The 16,646-nt window shown below is 42.5% G+C and overlaps 1 protein-coding gene across 5 annotated transcripts in view; it reads right to left on the bottom strand.

Moving 5' to 3' along the window:
* The window catches only part of USP34 (ubiquitin specific peptidase 34), a 264,685-nt gene that overhangs the window by 224,571 nt on the left and 23,468 nt on the right, over positions 1-16,646 (bottom strand). For all 5 annotated transcript variants that reach the window (XM_054021746.1, XM_054021747.1, XM_054021750.1 and 2 more), the window contains exons 2-5: positions 10,006-10,093; positions 8,641-9,061; positions 3,391-3,441; positions 2,313-2,462 (exon numbers count right to left, since the gene is read on the bottom strand). In XM_054021746.1, the coding sequence (XP_053877721.1) occupies positions 2,313-2,462; positions 3,391-3,441; positions 8,641-9,061; positions 10,006-10,093 (710 nt within the window). The remainder of the gene's footprint in view (positions 1-2,312; positions 2,463-3,390; positions 3,442-8,640; positions 9,062-10,005; positions 10,094-16,646) is intronic.

The raw sequence follows: 16,646 nt of genomic DNA, 5'->3' as shown, positions 1-16,646 counted from the left end.
GACACAGAAAACTGCGGTCCCCAGAACTAAGAGAGCTCCCACCACCCCAGGGCTGACAGCGAGAGCCCCCGCCATGCGTGGGGGTGTCAGTAGGGCTGACTGCTAAAATGTAACATACGTACACGTGAATTCAGCATAAAAATTATGGTGGAAGCCTAATTTTGCAGGATCTGCAATTTCCGCAATACTGCGAATTAAGCAGGGCCTTAGACATCAAATGTTTTGTTACACCTGGCTGAATAAAGAGCATTACATACAGAAGCACCACCCTACCTAATTCAATGAACTATTGCATAAGAATATATATATTCCAGTAAATATAAAAGGAATCTACTTTGCCTAATACAATCTACATCTATGCATCTATGTTTAACTTACAGACTTAAGTCTGAAGTCAGTGTGACATTCATGGTAAAGGATCTGGCTGAGCTATAATTGATGCAGTACTAGGGAAGGGTCGGGAAAGAAAAGGACAACAACTTAAAGGCATTTTTATATTTCCCCATTCTGGCAGCTGCCAGCAGCTGATTTCAACCCCAGTATAACTTATAGCAGTAGTTCTCAAACTTTTGTACTGGTGACCCCTTTTACATAGCAAGCCTCTGAGTACGACCCCGCCTTATAAATTAAAAACACTTTTTTATATATTTAACACCATTATAAATGCTGGATGCAAAGTGGGGTTTTGGGTGGAGGCTGACAGCTCATGACCCCCAGTTTGAGAACCCCTGAATTATAGCCTTGGAGCTACTCTAAATCATGTCAGCTGAAATGACTTCCTCAGGACTACACCAACAGCTCAAGATTGAGGGAGTTCTGCATTCCCTAACCAAGTCCTTCTAGTTTTTAGCTCACCTGAGAATCCCCCCCTAAACCAGGAGCAGGTGTAGACTCACCAGTGCTGGCTTTCTTCCAATCACAGCTCTAAAAGATTAAATCTCAGCTGCCTACTTAGAACAGCTTTCCAGCGACCCTGTGGCACCTGAGAGTAACAGGAATATGGGAGAGGGGAACACCCAGGATCTGATCCGAAGTACCATATATACTCGTTCATAAGCCGAATATTTTTGGTAAAAAAAAGTGACTCATCAAAGAGTGGGGGTTGGCTTATAAACAGGTCTACACCAAAATCTGATGATTTTAAACTCTATGGAATCATTGAATTGAATATCTAATACGTTGTCGTTTTGTTTACCTGGAGCGCTTCAGCTCCCTGTGGCCACGGTTCACCGTTCCCAGCAAATGGGAGCTGCAGGAAATGGCGCGCCACTTCCCGCAGCTCCCATTTGGCTGGGAACGGTGAACCGTGGCCACAGGGAGCTGAGGGGCTCCATGCCTGCAGACACTCCAAGTAAACAAAACATCCCGACCCGCCAGCGGCTTACCCTGATGGCCGGGAGCCAAAGTTTGCCAACCCCTGAAATATAGGGTTGGCTTATGAAAGGGTCATGCAGTTTTTGCTATTTTTACCTAAACATCTTGGGGGGGTCGGCTTAAACGAACGGGCTAATGAACGAGTATATGCGGTATTTAATATTGGAATCAAATCAAAGGCCTGGTCCACACTAACCCCCCATTTTGAACTAAGGTACGCAAATTCAGCTACGTTAATAACGTAGCTGAATTCGAAGTACCTTAGTTCGAACTTACCGCGGGTCCAGACGCGGCAGGCAGGCTCCCCCGTCGATGCCGCGTACTCCTCTCGCCGAGCTGGAGTACCGGCGTCAACGGCGAGCACTTCCGGGATCGATTTATCGCGTCTAGACAAGACGCGATAAATCGATCCCTGAAGATCGATTGCTTACCGCCAGACCCGGAGGTAAGTGTAGACCTACCCATAGAGTGTAATTATACAGCATTTCATTTTAGTTACACTCATTAAGTATTTACAGTTACATTTAATGGGCAAAATTCTGTCTTCCTTTACATCCATGTTCCTGAGCAAGATATCCCCTCCCATCCTCATGCCACTCCCTCTACCAGAGAGTCTTCCAGTTCTTGCCAGCAGTGACCGAGGGATACCTTCCTAGCCTAGTTTCACTGCAACCAGAATGTCTGGGAAGAGAAGGAAAAACAAGATATCCTACAGATGCCACTATTCCTCCAACAGATCTCAGGGTAACGATTGGGATGAAATGTTGCCCCTGCCAGACAGGGCAATCCCCAGACACTCTTCTCTCTATGAGGGGAAAATTGTGACTTTTTCCTGATTCCAGGGCTCTCTTCTTCAAATTTTCCCAGACTTAGTCTATCCCACTTTATATTTGTTGCATTTTGGTTTAAAAACGTAACCAACTCAGGGCAATACTTACATTAGATACCACTGTGATAAATGCATGTGCTATAAGAAATGGCAATGTATCAGGGGTTCCATGTTCAAAACAATCCTTCATGAGCGAAAGGCCATTTTTTCCACAAAATAGACAAACATATCGAAGCAAGTGCAATGGTACTTCTACATCCTATAGAAACAGAAGAATATAAAAGTTTTATTTAAAAAGAAAAACAAATTACTATTGAAAACGAAAAACTAAATACATATAAAGGTAAGAATTCAGATAAGCAATATCAATGTATCATACATTTATAAAACAATAAATATGACGATTTTACAGTCACCGAAAACATGTCAATTGTATCTCATAATGCTCTCTATAAATACAACAGATGGATAAAAACCAAAGATGGGAGAGAAGTTATTTAAGTTAAGGGACAACGTTGGCACAAGAACAAATGGATATAAACTAGTCATCAATAAGTTTAGGCCTGAAATTAGATGAAGGTTTCTAACCATCAGAGGAGTGAAGTTTGGAACAGCCTTCCAGGGGAGTAGTGCAGGGGAAAAAAATCTAACTTATTTCAAAACTGAGCTTGATAAGTTTATGGAGGGGATGGTATGATAAGATTGCCTACAATAGCATATGACCCATCCATGACTGCTATTAGCAAATATCTCCCACGGCCTCAGATGGGACACTAGATGAGGAGGGCTTTGAGTTACTACAGAGAATTCTTTCCCAAATGTTTGGCTGGTGGGTCATACCCACATGCTCAAGGTTTAACTGATCACGATATTTGGAGTTGGGAAGAAATTTTCCCCCAGGTCAGATAGGCAGAGACCCTGGAGAGCTTTCACTTGCTCCACAGCATGGGGCACTAGTCACTTACTGTTTTGAACTAGTGTAAATGGTGGATTCTTTGTAATGTGACATCTTTAAATCAAGATTTGACGTTTTCAGTAACTCAACTAGAGATTATGGCGGCATTACAGGAGTGGGTAGGTGAGGTTTTGTAGCCTGTGATGTGCAGGAGGTCAGACTAGATGATCATGATAATTTTGATCACTTCAGGCCTTAAAGTCTATGAATCAATGAAATATATACGACTTACATTCATATCACAGAACGCCCCTAATATATTGCTTTCTTGGGCAGAAATATCCTGGTTTAAAAGAAAAAAAGAGAGATAAATATAATTAGCTAACAGTAGTAATAGAAACAAATTGTATGAAGGAAACAAAACCAAAAGACTCATGATGCACACTCCAGAAACCTAATTTTATAAAACTCAAGCAGCTTAAGTTTCTTTAATTTTAAAATTGCCTCACTGACTTTTGCATTTTCCGATTAAACCATTTTTTTAATTGTATTTATAAATATGTACTTATAAACTCAGGACAATGCTCCAGCCATAAGGGGAAATTTCTTACCTAATAGTTTTCCTTCTTGGAGTTCTTCTATACCAATTCAGATGTTTCCATTACCAGCAGGAAAGTAATGTACCCAAACATCTGAACTGCCATAGGTAAATGAACAGAGAATATACCATATAATCATAAACCTAATGAATATTCAAGAGCTAAAAAATTTAAAGTTAGTCATTCTAGTTCAGTTTATTAAACTTCAAGTCCAATTGTAACATTCTTACACAAATATCTAATTGACAGCTTGTAGAACCTATATCTGGTATCCTTAAAGGGAAACTGTCAAATTACAAATCATCCTTCTCTCAATTTTTAAATCTATTATTGTTGCAAGTAACACTTAAGATTACTATAACTAAAGAGTTTAATAACTTCTTTTAATATGTTTACATTGCGCACTGGATAGCATTTTGTAGACAGTCTATTTTACTGTTTCCCCCCATTAAATCAATTTCCCACATTGTTTGTATGAATCTTTCACACAGCAAGAAAACATTTTTAAAAATTGTAAAATGTGATTGTGAAACCAAAAAAACTTACTGAAACACCATCAAACTAATTTTTACTTTAAAAAAAAATTTACTAGTTTTCATGTTCACGATTTCCCTTTAAATTTGGGGGATGGGGGAGGGGAGCGAAGGGTAGTTTTTTAAACATTTAATTTAACTGAAGTTTTTGGAGTTAATTTCAAATTGACTAATTTCCAGAATATCATTTAAAACTACATTACTGGGGGTATTTTAGTTGTGATGGAATCAAACTTTAAGTTATTCACTAAAGTTACAATATAGGAATCTAAACATACTACATATTTCCCCTTCATGTTGAACTCCAAATCATCACTCAACAGTGTTCTTTGTCAATTATTTTTAAGTATTAAAACACATTTTTCTGGCCAATAGATAAGAAAAAGGGTGTTTCTGTGCTCTGCCCATGCCACTACCAGAAACAGATTATGCATGGGAAAATTATCAGTTGTTGAGGGAAATAGAAACTGTTCATCAGTTAAAGTACTGTTCTTAGTACCTGGCAGCTGAAAGACAGTGGAAGTCTATGATTATTAAGCCCGTAGAGTTTAGTGATATTCTGTCTAAGAGAGGTGAAAACATTATCTACTATCTGGAACGTCAGTCAAGTAGCTGCTTTGCATACTTCTTGTCTCAAGAGTTCTCTTCCTATGAAGTAGCCATATTGGAGTAAACACTGAAAACAATGGGGCAAGAGATCTCTGCAGCATTGGAGAGACAAAAGATTTGACTTACTTGGCTAGAATGAACCTGAAAACCTGACAGTCCCTGCTTTGGTGTTCTAAACGGAATACTCAGGACATTGAGATTTCCACAAGGTCACCTTTTGAGCCAAGTAACAGAAGAGAGTTCCCTATGAGAACCAAAGGCGGCAAAAAAACCTTAGAAGTGAAACACCTTAATTGATGTGTGATGGTGGACACAACCTTGGGAACAAAATTATAAAAAATTCATCCTACTAGAAAAAGACTTATATGGGAACTGCCACCACAGCTGCTAATTGCCTCATTCTGAGCCAAAATGTTGGGGGAGCATAAAAATAAAGTAGACGGATGCCTTTCCTCACTGTTTTAACCTCTACTGAGCTGCTAAAGACTGGTTTGCTAACTCCTTTAAAATTCATTGTCTAGTCCTGCCTGGAGGGATTTTAAAAGCTAAGGAAAAAAGGAGCTCACTTTGTGTTTTTGTCTCTTCTTCTACATGGCTTACAGAAAGTCATCACTTCCAGTAAAATGAAAAAATGCCTTTCTAGACAGAAGCATATCCTGTACTTTCTGAAATACCTATCTCACAGACTCTCTGCATATCTCAATCTGAACAAACAAATAGTGCTGACAGAAGGTCATGGGTGCAGGACAATTAAAATTAACAGATGTCTCAGACAGCCAAACCAGGCCTGCAGACCTCATGCATCTCAACCATTTAATGGATCTCCGGATTACCTTTGTTTGGGTCTCGTGATTTTTTTGAAGTGTTTTTGCTGTCAAAGTTGTCAGTCCCATGAACAGCATATGCAAGACTGAATGTCTATATGATAAAAAAGTGTCACAAGCTAAGACCTCTCTTTGGATATCAAGAACGTTAGCAGATATTACTTTTGCATTGGGATAAACAGGTTTGTTTCCACGTAAGTTTCTTCCTTCAAGATTTATGCCCTCAAGCAGGTTTTCTTCCAACTGACCAAGTCCAATTGTGGTATTCTTGTGACCGAAGACACACAGAGATTCACTAGAAAGGAGATTTTTTCCTCTGATTAGCAGGGTAGACTCTCATATCATCATTCTGTTTTTGTGGTCCCTGTGGATTTTAAACAGACCATGACCACAAACTTGTCTGAACTAAGGTGTACTTGTCCAGAGGTCTTATTGCCCTCAAATCCAACAAATGTATATGCCAGTTCTTTGTCCTGGAAGGCCAGGTCCTCTGTGCTGTCAATATGCCTATGGGGGCTCCCAATATTCTGGGCTGGCATCCATCATCAGCTGCACCCTTTCTGGTTCCTAAATGAAATTTTCCTTCAGGATGTTTTCTCTGTTCAGTTCAGATAACTCTCATTAGTCTCTTCCAGTTTTACCTCTTGTTTGCTATAATAGAGATGAATGCTGCTAGTAAAAAAAATTCAAGGGGTAGAAACGTCCCCTAACCTGTGGGATTTAGGGCAGGACAGTAGAGTCCCCAGTAGGCCTATACACCAACAGATCATCTTTTTTCTTGTTTTTTCGTTCTTGTTGGATATTGCAGTTTTGTGACCCTTTCTGACAGAAGGGAATTCTCCCCATTAGAAATCTCTCTTCTCCCAGATGTGAGAGTATCTGCAAAGGTTCCATCAAGTACGTGGTAAGAGCATCAGTTTATACCTGATACAGAACATTCTGAAGGACTGACCACACTTCACATTTCCCCATAAACCCACTGAAGGATTTAGTCATTATCATTATTATATTATGGTAGAAATCAAAATGTGCTAGAAGATTTCCAAACACAGATATATTAATCCTTGCTCTGAAGAAATTACAAATTTGGTATGAGAAACTAGCTGAAAGTGGGAATCATTTTTTCTGACTTGCCTAGACAGCAAAAGAAGTTTTCTTCTCTCTCGTCTCTCTCTCCAGACCACGATTTTGATATATTCGGGGCATAATAGTGTTTGCTAATCTGAGTGGTCAGTGACTCAAGATGTCATATTGTTGAGAGTACTGGTGAGCCACAATGAAGCCACCCAACTTATGTTAGCGGCTGGTCTTCTTACACTGTGTCAGCACATCAGCCAAAAAAATACTGCCAATGTCCCTTTTGAGATTTCTAACTCTTCTTGGCACAATGACAAAAAAATAAGACACACAAATATTTCCAAAAAGAAAAGAACGTTGTTGTCTTCTCTCTAAGTGAAGCAAGTTTATTTATACATAAAAAAATGATTCAGAGCTGTTTCTGCCATGTTCCTGTGAAGGCAGGGAGAAAAATTCAAGTTCAGTTTTTTTAACCCCATGAAGCACAGAGGCAAAATCCCTTTAGTTTTAACATTAGTTTTAACCAGTATGAACGACAAAAAGATAGACCCTACCCTCACCGGTCTCTACTAGTGGGCAGCTGTATCACAGACCTATTCATTTATGATGATAAAGTTTAAAAGGAATTATGAAGGCATGCTGAAATGTGGTAGGAAAGTCTTACTGGGAATCCTAACATTCTCTGGTTCATTAATAGAGATATACTTGAGATCACATATATTTGTAAACACAGTTTAACATTTTAATTTACAGATTTATACTCCAACATGATCGAATATAGCAAGATACTCAAATATGCCCCAAACAAAACAAAAACCACTCTTCTTCCCAGTTTAATAATTTTAACCCAACCAACATTTATTGCCAATTCTGGTGAGATCCACTCATTCAAGGACTGAATATAATTCATGCAAATACACTAGCACGTATGCTAAATCACATATCATTTACGTATATCTTTACAAGTTAAGAGCAAATAGTGTAATAATGTGAAACCGAAAGCTTAACTACTCAAAGCAGTGACACAGCTTTAAGTTTGTGGTTTTGGATAATTGTATTTTAATGCGCCAATATTTTGTAACATCCACATAAATGTATTAACGGCTTCTCATGCATTTTCTCAGTATAAGCCTTCTTAACAACGGCAAATATACTCATATCTCAATATAAGTGTAGAAGGTGCTCTGTTTAGTCAGGAACAGATTTCCACAGGTGAAACTAAAAATAAACCTTTTCAAGAACAAAATTATTTTAATTTGACATCTAGGGTCCCCAATATAGCTACAAAAGCATTTCCTCTATATCTGGGAATGAAAAATTTGTAAAAGAAGAGTTCTGAGGGTGCATTTTTCAAAATAAATTATGTAAAAATATATATATTTAGCAGTAACAAAGTAACATCACAATGAAAAACTTATAAAGAAAGAAGTCAAGTTTGCAGAACTGCAGTTATAACAGTTATGCAGTTGATGATAGAACAGCAAAAAAAGTGTAGTCTCATGCAAGTTTTAGTTTGTAAATTTTGTTTATAACAATAGATTTAAACAAAAAGCAATTAAACTACATTATATTATTTTTGGAAGGAAGCCGTAATTATGGTTCCTTTTTGCCTTCCTGCTACTGTGACTATATGGTAACTTACATTATGCAATTATATCCAACATTTTATTAACTGCTTTTACCTAGACCAATCAAGAATTCTTTTAAGAACGTATTTAAGGGAGTGGTTTATCTCCCAGAAAGTGTCAATGGAAAGACCCAGTGAATTCAGTGGGAAAGCTGAATCATCCCCATCCACCCTGTTTGAAAACTACAACCACCCAAGCAGAGTCTATCCTTCAATGATAACTACAGTGTTTCACAAAAAAACAAAATATGCACAAGTTAGGATAAGATATACCTCTATTGTGGGATGAGTATTATGCTTGTAAGCAGTATACAGAGGAAACTGAATCTGAAAGATTTTTGCCACACACAGCAACAGTTTTTCCTTCTCATCAGTGCTCCACAAGCTAAAAGCATCAGTGCTCTTTGCAGATTCTTCCTCTGTCAGGATACAAGTTCTTGTGGAGTCTAACTTTTTCTCTAAGCATTTTTGTCGTTCTCCATTTTCTTCTTCATGAGACTCTCTTTCTACATTCAGTGGCTCATTGGCTTGATTATTCTGATCTTGCCATGTTGAATCTATGTTAATAGTGCAATGTTTACAGAGCTGGTCCCGTAGAGCTTGAACTTGGGCAATCACTAAGTTAATAAGCGCACATACTACTTGGTTAAAGATCTCCAAATGCTTATACTCCTTGAAGCAGCACAGACATTGTCTGCAAACAAAAACAAAATAAAAAAGTGAAAATTCCTGGAGTGGCTCAGAATTAAAATATCTAAAAATGAGAAGTCTGGTCTCCATCAACTTAAAGAAGAAACTAATAAATAGTAAGAAAAAAAGACTGATCTTAATTTTTAAAAAGTGACTAATTATAAGGAAGTTTCACATTTAAATATATTTTAAGTAACAAAGCATATGACAGACCAACAAAGACAGGAAATTCAAAGTGACACTGAAACTCCAATGTCAAACACCAATACTGAAGACCTCATTAATCCCTGTGGGCATCCCATTTATTTCCAGACGCTCACAGAGAACTACAAGGTCCCAACTACTGTTCGGGAGTTTTAAATTATTTATGTATTTTATAATGGTAGCTATGGACTGCATGTGTTCATCTTGTTGAGTCACAACACCAAGATATTGTGAAAAAATCCTCATAAGACACTTTTCAGAGTGGGTTCTAGCCCACGAAAGCTTATGCCCAAATAAATTTGTTAGTCTCTAAGGTGCCACAAGGACTCCTCATTGTTTTTTCATAAGACACTGAAATTCAAAGTAATAATTCTTGATTTTCCCCCATTCTCTTTAGAAAAAAAATGTATGTGGCAGGATAGTTCACATTAAGCAACAGCATATGTAAGGTTTTATAATATTTTTCATTACTATCATTTAGCCTGTTTACTGCTATGTTCTTCAACAGCTTCTGGAATGCCAGCCAGTGCTTCAAAGGTGTGTTCTACACACCCCTAGCAGGAGACACGGGGCACAAAAGTGGCTACATGTAAATGAAGGCCAGAATTTCCTTTATTCTCCCATCATTTTAGTCACACTACAATATTGTACTCACTCTACTTATTCCATTCACTCTATTTCCCGCATAATTTTTACAACAAATGGGGTCCAATATGATGAGTTTAAAGACACTGATGAAAATACCTTTGCGTCCAGGAGTTGATATAAGCAAATATCTTGAGTGCATGTTCCTTTCGGAGCTGCAATCCATCACCACCTTCGATGTCAGATACTGAAGAAAAACAGTAAGTCGTTAATGGCATATGTAATATTTAATGTGACTTTTAACTGCTACATTAAACATAAAATATCAAACATAAATTTTGTTCCTAAAGGACCGAATTAGAAAAATCAGACTTAGAATAGGAACTGCATTGCTAGCCAAAATACAGTAACATAATATTGCAGAGGTTTTTCCAGCACAAAACTCTTGGATCACCACACTTACCTTCATAGATCCAATAATCTCCCCAACACCAAGAAATCTGTTATCTACAGCCAGGCACTCAGATACCACAGAATATGCTCTGAGGAGAAAGTCCAGAGTATATCTCTTACACATTCAAAAACAGCCTATACCAAATTAGGACACTCCATCGGAGAAGTAGATCACATTACGGAGTGGGCCACCCAAATATCCCAAGAGAACCTGCCTCAATACAGAAATAAAACCCTCTCCCGCCAAACACCCCTAGTTGTCACCTACCACCCCACACTGAAATCTATACGGGACATCATCAAACAACTACAACTCACATTCAGTGGGGCCCCATCCTGAAATAACTCTTTCCTGAACTCCCTTTTCTGGCCTTCAAACACCCCCCAACATCTCCAAGCTCATCATCAGAAGCAGGCTCCCCTCAGACCAGGACACACCAACTCAAAGCAGCACCAGACCGTGCCAGAACAACAGATGCAAAACCTGCAGACATATCTCCACAGTCACAATGATCCATACCCCATCCCAACACACCTTTCAAAATCCATGGGTCCTACACTTGCCTATCACATGTGGTGTGCCTCACCCACTGCACTACCTGCCCCCATAACAACTATGTGGGTGAAACCAGACGATCACTAAACTTTCCAATGAACTCACACAGGAAAATAATAAAAGATAAAAACACACTGACTTTGTCTACACTACCAATTGAATGACAAAACTTTTGTCGTTCACAGGTGCTTAAAGAACCGTGTCCCACCCACCCAAAAGTTTTGCCGCGGCAAGTGGCAGTGTAAACGGCTCGTTGTTGGCAGGAGCGCTCTCCTGTTGAGAACAAGAACCCCGCTCATACACAGTGGAAGTATTTTGTCGGCAAAAGTGGTGACAAACAGCGTTGACACTGACTGACTATTAGCGACATGGTCGTGTCGACATGGCCGTGTCACTAAAAGCTGTGTAATGTAGAGAAAGCCACTATCACCCCTAGGGTGCACACTTCTTGCAAAGCAATCATTCCATATCTGACCTGCCAGTCCTCATCCTCAAAGGAAACCTGCACAACACTTTCAAAAGACGAGCCTGGGAGTATAAATTTAGAACTTTGCTAGACACTAAAAATCATGGTCTTAATAAAGACACTGGATTTACGGTTTATTACAACAATCTGTAACCCACTAACCCCCCTTTTTGTCCTATGACTACAGGGGTGTTAATAAGCCACTTCACCTTGAACAGTCCCTTAGAATATGTGTTAACGACTTATGCTAAACTATCTGTTCAATCTTGTATTTAGCTGTGACACTCTAGGCCTTGACTACACTGGCAAGTTTCTGCACAGTAAAGCAGCTTTCTGAGCTGTAACTTCTGAAGTGTAGACACTGCCAAGCCACTTAGTGCGCAGAAATTGCACAGTTGCAACGCTGTTAAAAAAAAAAAAAAAAACACGTCGATGAGAGGCGTACAGCTTTCTGCGCTGGGGCTACAGCACAGTGGCATAGCCAGGTGGAGGGAACAGGGGAAGCAATTTAAAAAAAAAAAAAAAAAGGCCCCACCCACTGCAGCGCTTTTACTCACCCGGCGGCGCTCCGGGTCTTCGGCGGCGGGCCCTTCACTCGCTCTAGGTGTCTTCGGCGGCACTGAAGGGCCCGACGCCGAAATGTCGCCGAAGACTCGGAGCGAGTGAAGATCCCGCCGCCGAAGACCCGGAGCGCCGCCAGGTAAGTAAAATAAAAGCGTCGCAGCGCATGGCGCTTTTTTTTTTTCTTTTTTTTTTTTTTTTACAAAGGCGCCAGGAAATTGACATGGCGCCACTTGTGCTCAGCTACACTACTGCTACAGCACCGTGGTGCTAGTTTAGACACCCTTGTCCATTACAGCACTGCAATTGGCCTTCGGGAGGTGTCCCACAATGCCTGCTCTCACCTCTCTGGTCATCGGTTTGAACTCTACTGCCCTGCCCTCAGGTGACCAACCGTAAGCCCCATCCCTTAAATTCCTTAGGAATTTTGAAAGTCCCCTTCCTGTTTGCTTGGTGATGCGTGCAGTGGTCTCAGCGCATCTTTCCAGGTGACCATGCCTGCTCCACACACCAGGCGATCCCCCGTTTGGAGCAATGCCAAGCTGCTGGACTTCATCAGCATTTGGGGAGAGGAGGCTGTTCAGTCCCAGCTGCGCTCCAGCCGTAGGAATTATACCACCTACAGACAGATTTCACAATGCATGATAGAAAGGGGCCATGACTGGGACACACTGCAGTGCAGGGTCAAAGTGAAGGAGTTGCGGAACACCTACCACAAGGTGTGGGAGGCAAACCGCCACTCCGGTGCTGCGCCCATGAGCTGCTGGTTCTACAAAGAGCTGGAGGCAATACTTGGTGACGACCCCACCTCCACTGCAAAGGCCACTGTGGATACTTCGGTGGCTCGCATGCCAGTCGAGGGTGGACCGGGCCAGGAGGAAATCTTTTACAACAATGTGGAGGGGGACCCAGAGGAAGACTCAGAGGTCAGAGATGCATGCAGCCAGGAGCTCTTCTCTATCCCAGAGGAGGCTAGCCAGTCACAGTTGTCGGAACTTGGTGAAGTGCAAAAGAAGAGGTCATCCCTGGTAAGTGGCTTTGATTCTGGGAATTGCTGAAGCGAGTTGTTGGGGGCAGGAGGGTTGCAGAACGCAGGCTTGTGTCTGTATGATGTGCGCACCACCACATGCCTAGTTTGAGCAGTGGAACAGGGTGTTGATTGACTCCCTCATTTCATGGGAATCTGCCTCAGAGATCTCCATGAAACTCCCATGGAGATACTGGGGAATCCGCTGCTGCAGGTTCTTTGGCAGAGCTGCTTTGTTTCTTGCCCTATTAAGGGTAACTTTCCACGCCACTCTGCCGTCACGGGCGGGAGGGGAGGAGAGAAGGGACCATTGCTGCACACAGGCAAGCTACATAAGGGCCAGAGCAGAAGCTGCAGTCTTGGAGAAGACCCTCTCTTGATTCCCTACTAACCCTCAAGAGTGAGATATCTTCCATAATGAACACAGTGTGTGGAAAATGTGGGGACAGTACTGATTATAAGACACATACACACACACACACAGCTGGCTCTCCCCAAGAGCCACATCCCCAGTGTACAGTACAGTCCTGGAACACTGATTTCCTCTGCCCCTGTGGTTACTCACCATTTTGGGGGTCTTGTGGCTCATGTGTGCTTGCTTGGGGTCAGCCAGTTAGTGATACGTATGTGAATAGTTGCTGTGTTTTAAATCACTGAATCAGTAGTCTGTGGCTATGGCTACACTGGCGCTTTATAACGTTGCAACTTTCTCACTCAGGGGTGTGAAAAAATACCCCCCTGTGCGCAGCAAGTTACAGCGCTGTAAAGCGCCAGTGTAAACAGTGCTCCAGCGCTGGGAGCCGTACTCCCAGTGCTGTAAACTAATCCCCTCATGGAGGTGGAGTACCTGCAGCGCTGGGAGACCTCTCTCCCAGTGCTGGCGCGCAACCACACTCGCACTTCAAAGCGCTGCTGTGGGAGCACTCCCGCGGCAGCGCTTTGAAGTTTCAAGTGTAGTCACGGCCTGTGTGTTGCAAACAATACTACTTCTGTAAAATGTTGCATTTTTGCTTCACAGATATGACCTTGGGAGCCCAGCCTCCCTCTTTGTTATCGCCGACTGAACAGCTGCGCAGAATTAGAAAGCGGCCACAAAGAACTAAAGAGGACTTTCTGCGTGATGTCATAATGCACTCAGCGGCTGAAAAACAAGAATTGAAGGAGTGGCGGGACAGCGAGAAGTGGGCCCGAAAGGAGAACGTGACGCGCCAGAATGAAGCCATGGAGCGGCTCTTAAACGTTATGGAACACCAAGTGGACATACTCCAGGTGCTACTAGCACTGCAAACCGAGCAGCTCCACGCCTGCCCTCCCCTGCAGCCGCTGTCGCAAAACTCTTTCCCATGCACCCCCCAGACACCGCCAACACATTCTTATCAACCTCCTGGCTCCAGTCTGTACCTGCTGCATTCCACTCTTCCCCATTACAGTCCAGCATTGCAGACTCCTAATACGCACTGCACTCAACACCCATCCCTCTGCAGTTTAGCCCTGCTGAAGTACAGTACCTCCTGCACTGTACTCCAAAGGAGACGGTTGGAATGGATACCTGGACATAAACAAATCTTTAATCGTCCTAGTACCCCACCTCCTTCTAGGACCTTCCCATCCCCCATCCCTCTCAGTGCTGATGTGTTTGTCTCCCTCCTCTGGTTGTTGTTTTTTAATCAAATAATTATGTTGGTTTGAAAGCAATCTTTATTCCATTAATTGAAAGCAAACAGAGTCCTACAAAGCAACAGGCAATTTTCTTAAACATTCATAGTGCATCATCTGCACCAATTACAATCACTTCCTAGCATTACAAGCACTGCACTCCCGAGCATAGCAACAAATATTATGCCTGCATCTGTAGCTTTCACTCTATGCATCCGAAGAAGTGAGGTTTTTACTCACGAAAGCTTATGCCCAAATAAATCTGTTAGTCTTTAAGGTGCCACCAGACTCTTTGTTGTTTTTGTAGATACAGACTAACACGGCTACCCCCTGATACTTGACAACAAATATTAGTGGCTTTCAGCTTCAAATTGCTGCCTCAAGGCATCCCTGATACTTATGGCCCCGTGCTGCACACCACCAATAGCCCTGGTCTCTGGCTATTTAAAATTCAGCCTCCAGGCACTGAGCCTCAGCGGTCCAGCCCTGAGTGGAGCTTTCACCCTGCCCGTCACAAATATTATGGAGCGTATAGCACATGGCTATAAGCATAGGAATATTGTCATTGGCCAGGTCCAGCCTCCTATATAGGCAGCGCCAGTGGGTCTTTAAATGGCCAAAAGCACATTCAACAGTCATTCTGCACTTGCTCAGCCTGTTGTTGAACCACTCCTTGATGCTGGCAAGGTTCCCCATGTATGGTTGCATAAACCACGGCATTAAGGGGTAGGCAGGGTCTCCCAGGATCACAATGGGCATTTCGACTTCCCCTACAGTGATCTTCTGGTCCGGGAAGAAAGTCCCTGCTTGCAGCTTCCTGAACTCACCAGTGAGCCGAACGATGCGTACATAATGCACCTTTCCAAACCAGCCTGCGTTAATGTCCGTGAAATGCCCATGGTGATCCACAAGCGCCTGGAGAACCATTGAGAAATACCCCTTCCGATTAATGTACTCGGGTGGCTAAGTGGTCTAGTGACAGAATTGGAATATGTGTGCCATCGATCGCCCCTCCACAGTTAGAGAAGCCCATTTGTGCAAAGTCATCCACAATGTCACACACGTTGCCCAGAGTCACGGTCTTTTGGAGCAGGATATGATTAATGGCCCATCAACACAAGTCCAACGGTCGACTTTCCCACCCCGAACTGATTAGAGACCCATCGGTAGCAGTCTGGAGTAGCCAGCTTCCACACTGCAATCACCATGTGCTTCTCCAACGGCAGGGCAGCTCTGATTCTCATGTCCTTGTGCCACAGGGCTGGGGCGAGCTCATCACACAGTCCCATGAATGTGGCTTTTCTCATCTGAAAGTTCTGCAGCCACTGCTCATCCTCCCAGATGTGCATAACTATGTGATCCCACCACTCAGTTCTTGTTTCCCAAGCCCAAAAGCACTGTTCCACTGTGGTCAGCACCTCCATGAATGCCACAAGCAATCTCATGTCGTAGCTACTACGCGTGGAGAGATCAATATCAAACTGCTCTTGCCTTTGTAGTTTAAGGAATAACTCCAGTACCAGTCGTCACGTGTTAGTGAGAGGGAGCAGCATATTGGTCAACAGTGCAGGATCCATTCCTGCAGACCGAAGAGGCAGAGCAGAGTGCGCAGTACACAAACCATTGAAAGATAGTGCCAAATGTGGATGGAAGCACAGGGATTGCTGGGATGCGAAGTAGTGCATCACGGGGCATTGGGACAGGACCCAGGATGCCCCGCGATGCTGTCCGCCTTCCCACAACTCTTAGCGGCAGAAGAGGAAGAGATGCTCTGTGAGATAGCTGCCCAGAGTGCACCGCTCTGAATACCGCTACAAGTGCCGCAAGCGTGAACATGCTATTGCACGGCCAGCTGACAGTGTGACCACACAAAAGTGGTTTCCCTTTAGCGCTCTCTGAGCGGAGCTGTAACTGCCGGCGCTGTAACTCTGCCAGTGTAGAGTATCTTACAGCACTGCAGCAGCACAGCTATACTGATACAGCTGTGCCCCTGCAATGTGTGTGGTGAAGATGCTCTACAGGAGAAGCTCTCCCACCAACATAGCGCTGTGCACACAAGCACTTATGCCGGCATAACTTAT

The sequence above is a fragment of the Malaclemys terrapin genome, chromosome 3, assembly GCF_027887155.1.
Source record: "Malaclemys terrapin pileata isolate rMalTer1 chromosome 3, rMalTer1.hap1, whole genome shotgun sequence".
NCBI classification, from domain to species: domain Eukaryota; kingdom Metazoa; phylum Chordata; order Testudines; family Emydidae; genus Malaclemys; species Malaclemys terrapin.
The sequence above is the reverse complement of the archived record's forward strand: the minus strand, read 5'-3'. Positions and strand labels throughout refer to the sequence as shown.